The following is a 15,455-nucleotide window of genomic DNA, read 5'->3' on the forward strand; positions in this document are numbered from 1 at the left end:
AACAGGAAATGGAAGGAAGGTCATCATCATGCTGAGAAGAAACAACACTCGTCCCAGCCCACCATCGCACACTGGAGGACAAGTACTGGTAAGTATTGCCCTCAGGAGGGAGGGTCCTCCCAGAGAGCCTGGTCCTCCCAAGATTTCTTCCTCCAGGAGGGAGTTTTTTCTTGCCACCGTCGCCCCACATTCACTGGTCTCATCAGCAGGGACATTTTTAACATCCTAAGACCTGAACTCTTTCATGGCATGCATTTTTAATTTCTCTGTGCCATTTGGGTTGATTGGGACCTGATGAATGTGAAAACAAAGACATCAGATTCGGACTATCTTTTTTTTGTTTCTCAAAAAAATGAGATCCACATATGAGGACATTCATTTTAAAGTTCGATTGAACAGGGGCAGTGTAATGTCCTCCCTCATAAGTGGATATCAGGTTTTTGAAGAGCAAAATTTTGTATTTTGGTCTCATAAATGTTATGTCCACATATGTGGACACCAGGTCCTAGGAGGTTAAAACAAAATCTACTAGTAGTGCAGCACTACTAGAGATCGTCCTTTTCTAGACCAGTGTTTGGCTTGCTCTCTGGAACAACAAATTAGTGCTGTCAGCGTTAACGTCATTTTAACTAATGACGTTTACGCTGACAGCACTAATTTGTTGTTATTATTATTAATATTATTATTAATTTATTTGTAAAATAAATTAAATTTAAAAAAACAAAGAAACAATTTGATTCTTTATGTTATTTTGTTTTATTAAAATCAAAATAACAACAAAACAAAAATAACTAATAAAAAAAATATTAAAAGTATTCAGCAGTGTTTTGTGAAATTTGTAATGAGCCTTAGTTAAGTTGATGTCACAGAAGTTTCTGAATCATTTAGATTGTTCAACAAACTGATTCACTCAGGTAAAGATGGTAAGCTGGAGCAATGGTACGCTTGGAGTTCAGTTTAAGTTTTCAGACAAACATTCACTCGATCAGTTGCAGCTTCTGCTTTTAAATAAATGATTTAGCTGCAAATGTTTAGCTGCAGGTAGCAAAGTCCAAAAGTGACAACATTTCCACTGCAGTCTCTCCAGAAATGGCTTATAAACTTTTGACCAAATTAGACATTTATCCTTGGATCATTGACAACCCTGTAGGGTGAAAATCTTTAATTGTACCTTTTATAACATTTTAACAAGTTACTGTCTCCTGCTGCATGTTTCCTGTTTTGGCTGAACTTCATCAGCAAAGCCCTCAAAGCAGCATATGAAAGAAAGTCATCTTTCATTGTTGTCTCCAGCGTGTTAAAAGAGAGATCGAGCTCAGTGATGAGTTTTGAAGCAGCTGCAGGGACTTCTCGAAGGTTTTGGCTCAAACAGTCGCAGGATGTTGTTCACAGTGGTGACACTGTTGACTGGTGATTGACAAGCACTGAGATACTAACATGACAAACACAAGAAACATCATGACTTATTCTCCTGAGTGCCTGCAAAACACAAACACAAAATCAAACTCAAAGCTTTTCTCTCAGGTGCTGGTGTGGCACAATCTAATGATAAGAAAGGTCATGCTTACAGCTTTTGGAGCACAGCTGCACAAAATAACAGCTTTTGGAGCACAAAATGCATTACAGGTAAACCCAGTACCCAAACATGTTAACAAGGATAAAGAAAAAACCTGAAACAAAAGCAGGTAGTGTGGTGATTTATGTTGTGAGGATGCTTTCACTCCCATCAAAGTCGCCCAGTGTTGAGAACCCAAATGAGCCCAAAAACCTCAAGTGGCTGCAACCAACAGCGAACGTCAAGAAGTGGATACTTGCATGTTGAGCCAGAAACATGCAGAAAACCCAAAAGAGGCAAGACAGCACACCTTGGTGCCACTCAGGCAGTACGAACACCTGGAAAGAGGAGCCCACAGTTCAGACCCAAGGACACTGGTAAGGACACCAGCCAGCCAGTTATAAGTCTAGTTTTAATTTTAATTTTAGTTAGTGTTATGGCCTGTCTAAGGGTGGCCAGACCATAATATAAGGGTGATCCACCCCTGTCTGACCCCAAGCAGCACATCACACAACCAGTACAATTTTGATGGTGATTTTTTTTCACAGTGATTGAATTCTAACAAAGGAAAGGAGCGAACTACAGCTTCGGGGTGGACCCCAAAACAACAAACAAAAGGGACCGTATCTAAAGGATGTACAAAACTTATTTATGAAAAGAATAAAACCAAATAACAATGTCTTATCTCCCTAACTAACAAAAACATGAGAAAAGGGTAATCGAATAGAGTGAACTATAGACTGTATAAAAGATAGGACCATTGCAACTTTACTGCAGCACTTCACCCTTTCACATAGTCCCAGCTCTTCTCTGTCATGTTTTATGGTGCTGCAAATGTCTTCAGTTGGTGAAAGGTCTGGGCTGCTGGTGTCTTGTTGTGCTTGCTATGCATCCCTGACTCGTTTCTTCTTTCTTTTTTTTTTCTTTTTTTTTAATGTATTTATTTATGCAAGTTTCAAAATTTTTTTACACATTCACAAACAGCGGGACAGAAGAACACAGACAATAAAGACAATAACAACCAAAAAAAACCAAACAAACAAACAAAAAAAACAGAGCAACAAACCACACAACAGGGTACAAGGCCAGCACTTATTAAAAACAGCAGAGAAGCAAACAAAGCAACTGGTATACATGTCAAACAACTCACAATCTAGTGAGTCCAATCCACAAGATCAAATCCAAAGATCGCTAGGAGGAGCTGATAACAATCATGCAAAAACAGTTATGGGCAACAGCTCAGAATGAAAGCAGTTAAAACAATGTGGTCAGGACCCAGGGCGTGGACTGTCCTTCTTAATGTGGTCTATAAAGGGCCCCCATATCTTCCTGAACTTCTCCATGGAATCAGACGTAGAGAACCGAATTTCTTCCAGGTATAGACAGGAGACCATCTCCTCGAGCCACCTCTTGAAGCAGGGAGGGGAGGCAGATTTCCACTCCCCCAGAATCAAACGTTTGGCAATCACCATACCAAACATGAGGGCCTGTTGAACAGCAAAGGGAAGTGCCAAGGAGTCGCCGGAGCAGCCCAGGATCACCATAAGACAGTCAGGATACAGTTGCCTATCATAAACAGTGCTATAGAAACTAAAAATACTAGTCCAAAAGGCTGTAAGCGTAGAACAGGACCAAAAAAGATGCCCAAGAGTACCGTCCACAAGTTTACATTTATCACATTTGGGGGAAACGTTAGGAAAAATCTTGTTCAATTTGGTTTTGGAATAGTGCAGTCTATGGACAACCTTAAATTGAATTAACTGAAGCCGGGCGTTAACAGAGCATAGTTTTATCCGACTTAACACTTCAGCCCATAGATCGTCAGAGATAACCAAACCAGTGTCCCTTGTCCAAGCCTCTTTAATATGGCAAGAGGGGGCTGCCGAAGAAAAAAGGTTGACAAGCCGAGAAATTAAGTGTTTTGAGGTGGGAGGTTCGTTCATCATATTGTAAAAGACATGCTGTATGGGGATGGTATCTAAATTTGAGAATGCTTGCTTGACATAATTCCTAATTTGTAAGTACCGAAAAAAATGACTTGTAGGGAGATTGTACTTTGTCTGAAGCTGAGCAAAAGAGGCAAAATGATTGTCAATATAAAGATCCTTTATAGCAATTAACCCTTTGACAGGCCATTGTTTGAAAGCAGCATCCATTGTACTAGGCGTAAAGCTAGGATTGTGGCAGATCGGGGCAAAAGTTGACACTACCGGGAGGTTCAAGATTCTCTTAATTTGATTCAATATTTTTACGGAGTTGCAAAGAATAAAGTCATCACATGCACTTTTAATAACCGATTTTGAAAATAAGATAGCTGGCAAGGATGCTCCAGTGTGCTCGATAGCAGTGCTAAGCTCCAATTCGAGCCATTTAGGGCTGGACCTGCATCCCACAGCATCACCAACTATAGGCAGATTCCAGAAGACCCAGGCTCTGGCATTACAGGCCCAGTAATAATGTCTGAAAACTGGAAGGCCCAGACCACCCTCGTCCGAGGGCTTTTGCAAGTGAGACTTCGAGATGCGGGGGGGCTTGTAGGCCCAAACGAAAGGCATGATAATGGCATCCAACGCTTTGAAAAAGGAAGACCTGAGAAAAATAGGAACGTTCTGGAATAGGTACATGAATTTAGGGAGCACAACCATTTTGATTATATTGATACGGCCAATCATTGAAAGTGGGAGAAGTTTCCACCTATCTATCATACACTTGAGCTCATCAGTTAGAACCGAATAATTAAGCCTGAAGAGGAGTTTTGAGTTCCTAGGGATGTTAATACCCAGGTATGAAAAGTAATCCTGGGAGACCTTAAAGGGCAAACTAGACAGGAAATCAGGGCCCAGACCAGACGACAGCGGCATAAGAACAGACTTCTTCCAATTTATGGTGAACCCTGATAGGTGGCCAAAGCTGTCAATCAGCTTAAGAAGTGGAGGAAGGGAGATCTTTAAATCTGAAAGAGCCAATATGATATCATCTGCATACAGACCGATGGTGTACTCTGACGTGCCACAATTTATACCAGAGATATGGGAATTGGCTCTGATGGCAATGGCCAACGGCTCAAGAGCTAAAGCAAAAAGCATTGGAGAGAGGCAACAACCCTGCCTTGTCCCACGGTGTAAGAGGAACGGGAGCGACCTCTCATGGTTGGTAAGGACCGAGGAACGAGGGCAAGCGTAAAGCAACTTAATCATATTCAAAAAATTCGACCCAAAACCAAATTTTTCAAGAGTAGCAAACAAATAACTCCATTCCACTTGGTCGAAAGCCTGCTGGGCATCGAGTGAAATCACCGCAGAATTGGGCAGTGTCGTTGAGTACATCGCATTTAAGAGACATCTAGTATTAGAAAAAGAGAATCTATTGGGGATAAAACCCGATTGGTCAGGATGAATTATAGAGCCTATGTGCTTATTTAACCGGTTGGTTAGGACTTTAGCAATTATCTTTTGGTCTGAGTTGAGAAGACTTAGGGGACGATAGGAAGAAACATTAGTTTCGTCTCTGTCTTTTTTCAGGAGGAGACATATATGGGCATCGTAGAAAGAATGAGGGAATGAGCCGTTTAACACTGCGCAATTTACCATCCGAAGTAGCAGGGGAGCGATAACGTCAATATGTGTCTTATAAAGCTCTATCCCGAAACCGTCCGGACCACATGCTTTTCCATTAGGAAAGGAGCAGATTGCATTTCTAATTTCCTCCAGCGTAAAGTCTGCATCGAGTAAGCCCCGTGCAGCCTCAGGAAGAGTCGGGATGTCTAAAGCATTAAGAAAATTAGTGATTTCAGCAACTGTGGCCGTAGTACTAGATGTGTATAACTGACAATAAAAACTGCGAAATCTGTCATTTATCTGCTTGTGATCGGACAGCAACTGGCCAGTTGCAGAGAGAATTCTGTGTATCGCCCTTTCAGCTTGAATGCCCTTCAGCTGTCTGGAAAGCACCTTGTCAGCCTTTTCACCAAGCTCAAAATGCTTCTGTTTTAATCGACGAATACAATTCATGACCTGCTCCCCCAACATGTGGTTGTAGTCATATTTCAATTTGAGAATGGTATTAAGTGTGTCAGCAGCCCCGGTATCGCGATACTTCTCCTCCAACACAGACAGCTCTGCCTCAATATTAGTACGCAGCCTGAGTTTGTCCCTCTTCTGAGAAGCTTGATAAGCAATAATATGGCCTCTAATAACGACTTTAAAGGACTCCCACAAAACAGAGTCTGAAACTACACCATTATCATTAAATTGTAAAAATTCTGCGATTTTAGTAGATAGGTAAACCGTAAAAGAGTCATTTAGATATAAAGAGGGGTTAAATTTCCAATTGTATTGGGGGGTATATAGGTTGAAGTCAATTACCGTTGAGAGAGGTGCGTGGTCCGAAACTAAAATACTGTGATAAGTGGAACTAACCACTTTCGAAATAAGCCTGGAATCAATAAGAAAATAGTCAATTCTACTGAAGCTGCCATGGACAGGGGAGAAGAAAGAGTATTGCTTTTCTAACGGATGCTGGTGCCTCCAAATGTCAACCAAGTCCAAAGATTTAGTAAGAGTATTGAGTACAGAAACAGCTCTCAAGGTTGGGGCCAGGGACGCAGAAGACCTATCCAACAATGGATCGAAATAACAATTAAAATCACCACCGATAATGATATTATGGTCATTGTATTGTGAGACAAGATTGAATATTTTACTAAAGAAGTCAGGGTTGTCAAAATTAGGGGCATAGATGTTCAAGAGGACTACAGGGGTGGAGTTGACTGTACCTGTAACAAGTATGAACCTCCCACCTGGATCACATATCTGAGTTTTGAATATAAAAGGAATAGTTCTGCGAACAAGAATGGCAACCCCTCTCGCCCTGGAAGAAAAGGCGGACTGGTACACCTGTGACACCCATACCGATCTTAATCGCCTCTGCTCTGAAGGTTGGATATGGACTCGTTTCTTCTTTCTGCATCAAGTAAGGAATGTAGTGAAAGTTCCCAAGAGGTTAAAAACACCACTGAAAAAATGCCATCAGACCTGAGTTGGGACACTTGGATTATGGAGCTTCTGGACCAAGAGAGTGGATGGGAGCATGTGTTTAATAAGTAAGAGAATAACGTCCCCCAAAATGTTTAAACTTCAAAGCTCATGCATACATTAGTGATGGGCAGATGAAGCACTGAAGCTTTTCATCCAATTGGTTCACCCCAGCGCAAAGCTTCTTGAAGCTTTATTTGCTCTAGTAGGACACCTACTGGACGTAAAAATATTAGTTGGCATGAATTTGAAGAGTGTGGCCTTTTGCACACAGCCTGTAAATGTCAACAACAAAAGGAGTGTGTAAAACATGTATATTGTAGTGATGCAGTATACTGTGTATATTTATACTGGCAGTATGGAAAATGATTATTTGGAAATGCTTAAAATGGAAATGATCATTTACTGTGAGGTGAGGTGTGGTTGGGGTGTGGACAGTGGTTGTGCTTTTGTAACGTTGAGGTATGGACAGCTACACACTGAGGCGTCAGTCCTGCCCATATTTTATTCAGTAAAAACTAAATTTTCACTGCTTTTATGACCTTTTTAGTGGGGAGAACATAGCTAGGATTTAATGATTTAACAAATCTTATAAATCCTTTGTCCTCCACAATGCTAAATGGCTGGGAGTCCTCAATCACCATGCTAACCAGGTTTTCATCTATTTGAGATTGTTCTCCTGAGGAAAGACAATGAAAACAAAGCACAAATATAAATATCACACACGTAACTTATTACAGTTGTATAATATTGTTATATCATTTAGTAACATTACGGCATGCTATTATTATCATGGCATTTGATGGCTCACCTGGTCTTGCTCAACAATCGCTGTTCCCCTTATTCTCATGCAAAGCTCTGTAGTGCCTAAGCATGGATGAGGTGTTGTTGTTATATCCCAGCTCCCTGGCACATAGCAAACACTTCACCTTGTACAAAAGTAAATACAGCTTAACATAAATTGTATTGCACCATCAGTATTATGAAAATACATCTTCTGTAGAAATACCTTGTTGGGAGGAATAAGATCAAAATGTTCCCACACAGGGGAGGACATCCTCCTCTTCTTAGCTGGCTCCATTCTCTCCTGAGTTTCTCTCCTCACTCTCATAAACCTCCAAACTGCCTCCCAGCTGTCTCCAACTCTCACTAACCGCAGCTCTCCATCAAACACCCACATTTTGATTGAAGTCTGAGGGGTTTGTATCGCTGTCACATCTCGCGGCAAAGTTCGAACCACTTCATGAACCAGTCACGTGGTACAGCCGGGCAGCGAGGCTTCGGACGTCATCATTTTCAGCTCCTCCCATAAATGAAGCAAGCCTCGATACGTGCATCGCGGAAACGCCCCCTCCATTACTCGACACATCACTAGCATACATGCACATCTAGTGCTCAGCGTCTAATTGTGTGTTTGTGTTTTTACCTTTTTGCAGTAGCGTAGTGAAACATTTGGGCGGTGGATAAATAATGGAAAATAAAATTCAGACTAGAGACGGCTTCAGGTGAGTACACGTGGTGCACAAGGACCAAAGCTCACCTTCTCAACCTGGACAAAATGAATTATTTTACACTGATACTGTAAACTTTTGTTTGTGTGTCAGGTTTCCATACATCGGAAACAGCTGCTGCATCTGTAATTCTGTCCATCCTGAGGAGAGTCCACACTCTACATCAGATCCTTGGCTCACCTATAATGATGCACAGGTGCTGCACACAACTGGATCTGCAGCTTGTGAGGAACAGCAGCATATACGAAGGGGATAAATAGAATAAATAGGAATAAAAAATAAAAATACAAGTGAATTGCACATTTCAAGTATTGAGTCTATTGCACTGTTGACTATTTACAAAAGTATTGCACAAAAGGTATTGCACAGTGAGGTGAAGAGGCACTACAGCTTAGTTGTTCCCCCTCCTTTGTCCTCCTGTTTCCCCTCCCTCTCCCCTCCAGAGAGGAGTTAAACAGTCTGATGGCGTGTGGGACAAAGGAGTTTTTAAGTCTGTTAGTTCTTGTCTTTGGGAGAAGCAACCTGTCACTGAACAGACTCTTCTGGTTGTTAATGGCCATGTGCAGAGGATGCCCAGCATTGTTCATAATGTCCATCAGTTTCTTTAATGTCCTTTTCTCTGCCACTGTCACCAGAGTGTCCAGCTTCATGCCGACCACAGAGCTAGCCCTCCTGATCAGTTTCTCCAGCCTGGATGAGTCCTTCTTTGCTGTGCTGCTCCCCCAGCACACCAAAACAAAACAAAAGAGATCGTTGACTTCAGGAGAGCACAGTGGGATCACTGCCCACTTAACATGAATGGATCCTCTGTGGAGGTCGTCAAGAGCACCAGATTTCTTGGTGTCCACCTGGCGGAGAACCACTCCTGCTCCCTCAACACCAGCTCCATAACCAAGAAGGCCCAGCAGCGTCTCTACTTCATGCAGAAGCTGAGGAAAGCCCATCTCCCACCATCCATTCTCACCACCTTTTACAGTGGGACTAATGAGAGCATCCTAAGTAGCTGCATCACTGTCTGGTATGGTAACTGCAGCGTATTGGATCGCAGTACCCTACAACGGATTGTGAGAGCAGCTAAGAAGGTCATTGGAGCCCCTCTCCCCTCCTTATAACACCCGCTTGCTGGAGGACCCCACACAGCCTTCAAACACACTCTTCACCCTGCTGCCTTCTGGAAAGAGGTCCCACAACATCCGGGCCCTCGCTACCAAACTACGGAAAAGTTTCTTCCCACAAGCCGTCAGACCCCTGAACACTCAGTGACTGCACTGGCACACGCACACCTTCACACATGTCACTACCAAGCACTTATCTGCAGTATCTCACACTCATATACATACATACAGACACCAAGTTACTTTTGCACAATACTCAGCATTTTGCACATTTCCATTGTCTTGTGTCTGTTTCGTCCTGTTCTGTCACGTTTTGCACTGTTTTGTCTTGTTTATTTTTGCAATTTATGCACACTGCACTTTATGTAGTCCTGGGTTTGTCCGTATATGTCATATATAGCACCAGGGTCTCGGAGGAACGCTGTCTCGTTTCACTCTGTACAGCACCTCTGCACGTGGTTAAAATGACAATAAAAGCCACTTGACTTGACCTGTTTTGTGTAGCAGTTGCTTGGAGACGAGCACCATACAGTTCAAATGAGCATACATTCCAAAATATGCAAATTTGCCCCATACATCATAATGATGATGTTTGCTGTTCAGGGTATGAACATTCTATGCTGAAAGTTTATAAATATACAACCTTTGACTGCTTGTTTTCAGTTGAACTTTTGCAAAGCTGAGGAGATTTTGGCTGCGATCACATCAAGTCCAAAGATGTTTAAACTTCTTTTTCACAGAAAGGTAAGTTTGAAGAGACTCGCAGCACATTTCTATGAATATTTTCTTATGGTAAACAAGCATTTTTGAAACTTTTAAGGAAGCTTCTTGGATGATTTCTGTAAAAACTGAATTTTGAATCCAAATGAAGGATTTTGTATTTTCATACCATATACTTTGTTTTATGCCATTACTGATGTTGCTTTTCTTGTTTCTAAACAGAAATCACACAAACAAAACGTGGCAGAGAAGGAAATTCCTTCTACGTCTCATCAGAGGTAAAGAAATGCGCCAGTCTTTAATGCTGCTGGAGATATTTATAGCAGTGGTTGAGTTGGAGCTCTTTTATTTCCCTTTTATTGGTGTTTTGTATTTACATCTTTTTTACTACTTCTAGTCTTGTCTATAATTTATATTGATTCAGAGATTAGCGTTTGAAAATGTAGAGTGTAAATGTACAAAATACATGATTTTGTTCCATTACAGTTATTAATTTTTATCTGCAATCTCCAGCATGTACTCCTTGTTAAAAATTTGCACTTTGAAAAATAACATTTACACTTTTGTCCTCATCAGCATCCCGGATGCTCCTGTTACTGAAAATGGTCAAAAGAAGAGAAAATGGAGACACCTCTGCTGTTCCTCGGTTTGCTTTTACACAAAACATATGAAATGCACATTCTCTTTAAATTGCACTTGTTAATTTAAAGTGACTTTACTTTTTTAATAAACGTATGTTTGTTCGTCCTCTGCAGCAAACTGACAGCGATGCAGAGGCAGAGAGCAACACTGTGAAGACACAAAAAAAGTGTCGCTGGTTTCTTTTTAAATTCTGGAAGGTATGTTTTATGGAAAGAGTCACTGTCATCAAGCATTTACTCATCACAGTTAAATGAGAAGAATTAAGAGCAATTTAGCACACAGCCATGTCCTCAAATTAAGTTCAAAGATGTTTAAACGTTTTTTTTTTCACAGAAAGGTAAGTTCGAAGAGACTTGCAGGATGTTTCTCTAAATATTTTTTATGGTGAATAAGCATTTTTGAAGCTTCATGGATGATTTCTGTAAAAACTGAATTTTGATCAGAACCAAATGAAGGATTTTGTATTTCATAGGACAAACTTTAAAACTCAATTTAAGGCATGAATAAATTGTTTTTATTTTATTTAAAGATATTCCTATATCTGCTTCATGAGCTGACAGCTCACTAAAGTGATAAATAATATGAAATAATACCAAATTCTCTAACTGGACACTTTTCATGGAGAGACCCACTTGGTATGTTTGTTTTATGCCATTACTGATGTTGCTTTTCTTGTTTCTAAACAGAAATTACACAAACAAAACGTGGCAGAGAAGGAAATTCCTTCTACGTCTCATCAGAGGTAAAGAAATGCGCCAGTCTTTAATGCTGCTGGAGATATTTATAGCAGTGGTTGAGTTGGAGCTCTTTTATTTCCCTTTTATTGGCATTTTTCTTCCACCTTGTGTATTTACATCTTTTTTACTCCTTCTAGTCTTGTCTATTATTTATATGGATGCAGAGATTAGCGTTTGAAAATGTAGAGTGTAAATGTATAAAATACATGATTTTGTTCATGTTGGTATTCCATTACAGTTATTCACTTTTATTAGCAATCTGTATTAGCAAAATGTACTCCTTCTTATAAATTTCCACAACATTTACACTTTTGTCCTCATCAGCATCCCGGATGCTTCTGTTGCTGCCACACCAGCTAACCCTGAAAATGGCCAAAAGAAGAGAAAATGGAGACACATCTTCTGCTGTTCCTCGGTTTGCTTTTACACAAAACATATGAAATACACATTCTCTTTAAAATGTACTTTTTAATAAACTTATGTTTGTTCGTCCTCTGCAGCAAACTGACAGCGATGCAGAGGCAGAGAGCAACACTGTGAAGACTCTTTTTAAATCCGGGAAGGTATGTTTTATGGAAAGAGTCACTGTCATCAAGCATTTACTCATCACAGTTAAATGAGAGCAATTAAGAGCAATGAGGCACACAGCTATGTCCTATATATTTATATCAGGTAAGAAGCACCACGGAAACGATCCCAGCAGACCTGAGTTGGGACACTTGGATTATGGAGCTTCTGGACCAAGAGAGTGGATGGGAGCATGTGTTTAACAGGTAAGAGAAAGACGTCCTCCAAAATGTTTCAACTTCAAAGCTCATGCATCCATGCACATACACTGCTCAGCATCCTGACATCTTTCCTAATTTTGTGTTTGTGTTTTTACCTTTTTGGAGCAGTGTAGCATGCGGTGGAGAAATAATAGAAAGTCAAACTGGGACTATAGACTGCTTCGGGTGAGTACACGTGGTGCACAAAGACCAAAGCTCACTTTGTCAAAGTGGAGAAAATGAATTCTTTTACACTGATACTGTAAACGTTGTGCGTGTGTGTCAGGTTTCCAAACATCGGAAACACCTGCTACATGAACTCCTGCCTGCAGAGCCTCCTCAACATTGAGGAGTTCATAAGAGACATCAGGCGTCAGGAGGTTTTGTGGAGCACAGATCCAGAAGCTCAGCTCTTAAGGTGCGCTACGTCAACCTTCTACTTTCTTCAAAAACCTGAAGAACAAAGAGATCTAACAGCAGAAATGTCTGTTTACCCTTTCCTTTCTACAGAAGGCTCATTGATGTCAGGGACTGTCATGAGTCAACAGATTATGGCCTTAAAGATCACCACCTAAGAGCTTTTAAGAAGGCATTCAGCAGTCAAGCTCCTGAATACACCGGCAGTGCACAGAAAGTGCGTCAGCTATTTGGACATTTTGTTTTTTTGCTTTACCTTCTGATTTTGATGTACTGTTTTAAATCTCTCTGCTTTTCTTTCAGGACGCTCATGAATTCCTAACATTGTTCCTCAATGAGGTCAAAAGGCTCGCACCTCACCTGGAGAGGAACGCAGCTCTCCTGGGCCAAAGTTATACCTGCCCAGTAGAAGAGCATCACATTTTTAAAATGGAAAACATGAGGACATGCAAGAGGTAAGCCTGTCTTTCAGAAACGCAGAGCTGGTTGCAATATTTTCATATACCTCTTTTCCACCTACCTGATCTTTACTTTAACTACGTTACTCCTGAAATGTGTAGCTGTGGTCACCAATCATCACAGCACGAGGACTTCACCAGCTTGTCTCTTGACCTTGTTCCAGAGGGGTCTATTATAAACATGTTAGAGACATACTTGAAGGTAAGATCACAAATTCCAATAGAGTTGTAGTGTCAGCGATCTTAACACACCTTTTTTGTTAGTGTTTGTGCGTATGTGTGTGTGCATATGTTGAGATTTCTTTCTACCATAAAGCCTGTTTTCTCTGTGCTGTTGTTCAGGAACAAGAAATAGAATTTCGCTGTGATTGTGGAGGGACGGCCTCAGAACTGAAGTCGTCTTTTGATACACTGCCAAGGTGAGTAAGGTCACATCAGAAGTGATCGACTGACCAGGTTTCCAAACTGTGGCGCATCAAATATCAGAGTTTTTCGAGACAATACTTGAGCAGTCGTTTTCTCCCATCTTCTGTTTGTGTTTGACACTCATTCTTCTTATTTTCTACCTTGTTTGTGTTTTTTTTTTTCTTTTCTGCCAGAGTCCTGATCTTGCATCTGAAGAGGTTTGGCTTTACACAAACCTACAACATTAAGAAGGTGGATGACCCCGTCAGGCTGCAGAGGGACTTGGTGGTGCCATCCAATCAGGTAAAAACAGACTGCAGAACGTCTCAGGCTACGTCCACACTAGCCCTGATAGATTTGAAAACTCCGTGTCCACACTAGTGTTTTCAGTCATTTTCAAATAGTTGTGCGTCTGCATTGAAACGGCCGAAAACGCTTACGTTCCAGTCCTGCGCATGCGCAAAAGTGAGTGAGGATTACAGAATTTGAAGAAAAGCTATCCGGAGCATGTACAAACTGATATTAATCTTTTTTAGGGCTGTCAAAGTTGAGAGCAATCAAAACAACCGCTGTATAATGCACTCGGCTATCTTTGTTTAATTGCTCACATGACTGCATCACATGACTAAAATGCGTCATCGTTTTAGAAAGTCTGCGTTTTCGAGTGTCCACACTGCGACGGGACAACTCCGTTTTGAAATGTGTGCGTTTTCGAGAGCGTTTTCAAGATGCTGTGTTTTTCCTTGAGGAAAACGCCATCTCAGTGTGGACGGGAGGTCAAAGCGGAGAGAAAACGATGTGTTTTCAAACGAAAACGCATTAGTGTGGACGTAGCCTCAGCAAATCAGCTTAATTATGGCTCTGATGTGAGACTTTATGAAACTAACACTCTTTGGATTTGTTCCTTCTCAGGGTGGTGGCTGTTATAGTCTTGTCAGCATCATCAATCATTATGGAGGCACAGAGTCAGGTAAAACAACAGACTTGTTACAAACAGAAAATGAAAACTTTCTACTTTTCAGTGAAGGACTCACACACAAAAGCTTTTGATGTTCTAAGACGCACTAAGTCAAAATCACTGTTTGCTTGAATCAGCTGACTTCCAGAAGTTGGATTCATTTGTCTTAATGTGATTTCAGGACACTACATCTGTAGTTCTGTCCATCCTGAGGAGAGTCAGCACTCTACATCAGATCGCTGGCTCACCTATAATGACGCACAGGTGCTCCACACAACCGGATCGGCAGCTTGTGAGGAACAGCAGCACTCGGCCTACATGCTGTTTTACAAGAGAAACGTAAGAAGACACAGCATCTCATCCTGAAGTGAGAGAATTTTTAAATGTCCTGTTACCTTGTTAACCAGTTTTGTCTTCATTCTCAGTTCTGAAACAGGAAATGGAAGGAAGGTCATCATCATGCTGAGAAGAAACAACACTCGTCCCAGCCCACCATCGCACACTGGAGGACAAGTACTGGTAAGTATTGCCCTCAGGAGGAAGGGTCCTCCCAGAGAGCCTGGTCCTCCCAAGATTTCTTCCTCCAGGAGGGAGTTTTTTCTTGCCACCGTCGCCCCACATTCACTGGTCTCATCAGCAGGGACATTTTTAACATCCTAAGACCTGAACTCTTTCATGGCATGCATTTTTAATTTCTCTGTGCCATTTGGGTTGATTGGGACCTGATGAATGTGAAAACAAAGACATCAGATTCGGACTATCTTTTTTTTGTTTCTCAAAAAAATGAGATCCACATATGAGGACATTCATTTTAAAGTTCGATTGAACAGGGGCAGTGTAATGTCCTCCCTCATAAGTGGATATCAGGTTTTTGAAGAGCAAAATTTTGTATTTTGGTCTCATAAATGTTATGTCCACATATGTGGACACCAGGTCCTAGGAGGTTAAAACAAAATCTACTAGTAGTGCAGCACTACTAGAGATCGTCCTTTTCTAGACCAGTGTTTGGCTTGCTCTCTGGAACAACAAATTAGTGCTGTCAGCGTTAACGTCATTTTAACTAATGACGTTTACGCTGACAGCACTAATTTGTTGTTATTATTATTAATATTATTATTAATTTATTTGTAAAATAAA

General features: G+C 41.0%; 1 protein-coding gene across 1 annotated transcript; it reads left to right on the forward strand.

Annotated features, from left to right (window-relative positions):
- The first annotated feature begins 9,931 nt into the window (after positions 1-9,931).
- On the forward strand, positions 9,932-14,749 carry LOC146630767 (ubiquitin carboxyl-terminal hydrolase 12-like). Its single transcript, XM_085356617.1, has 18 exons — positions 9,932-9,958; positions 10,157-10,212; positions 10,511-10,580; positions 10,690-10,773; positions 11,263-11,318; positions 11,638-11,728; positions 11,814-11,876; positions 11,986-12,086; positions 12,210-12,266; positions 12,367-12,498; positions 12,591-12,714; positions 12,801-12,952; positions 13,058-13,157; positions 13,298-13,374; positions 13,555-13,663; positions 14,273-14,330; positions 14,500-14,657; positions 14,744-14,749. Exons 1-18 carry the CDS (start codon positions 9,932-9,934, stop codon positions 14,747-14,749), a joined length of 1,521 nt encoding a protein of 506 aa, XP_085212743.1.
- Positions 14,750-15,455: the final 706 nt, after the last annotated feature.

This window comes from Diplotaxodon limnothrissa, linkage group LG6 (assembly GCF_057381915.1).
Source record: "Diplotaxodon limnothrissa isolate DT_005_m linkage group LG6, D_limnothrissa_male_GT1.1, whole genome shotgun sequence".
NCBI classification, from domain to species: domain Eukaryota; kingdom Metazoa; phylum Chordata; class Actinopteri; order Cichliformes; family Cichlidae; genus Diplotaxodon; species Diplotaxodon limnothrissa.

What these genes read in the sequence shown, in the direction of transcription:
- LOC146630767 (XM_085356617.1), top strand. Translation starts at nt 9,932, where the DNA reads ATGTTTAAACTTCTTTTTCACAGAAAG. An exon ending in ACATCTTCTGCTGTTCCTCG is followed by an intron (nt 11,729 to 11,813) that starts GTTTGCTTTTAC and finishes CGTCCTCTGCAG; the next exon opens with CAAACTGACAGCGATGCAGA. An exon ending in TTATGGAGGCACAGAGTCAG is followed by an intron (nt 14,331 to 14,499) that starts GTAAAACAACAG and finishes ATGTGATTTCAG; the next exon opens with GACACTACATCTGTAGTTCT.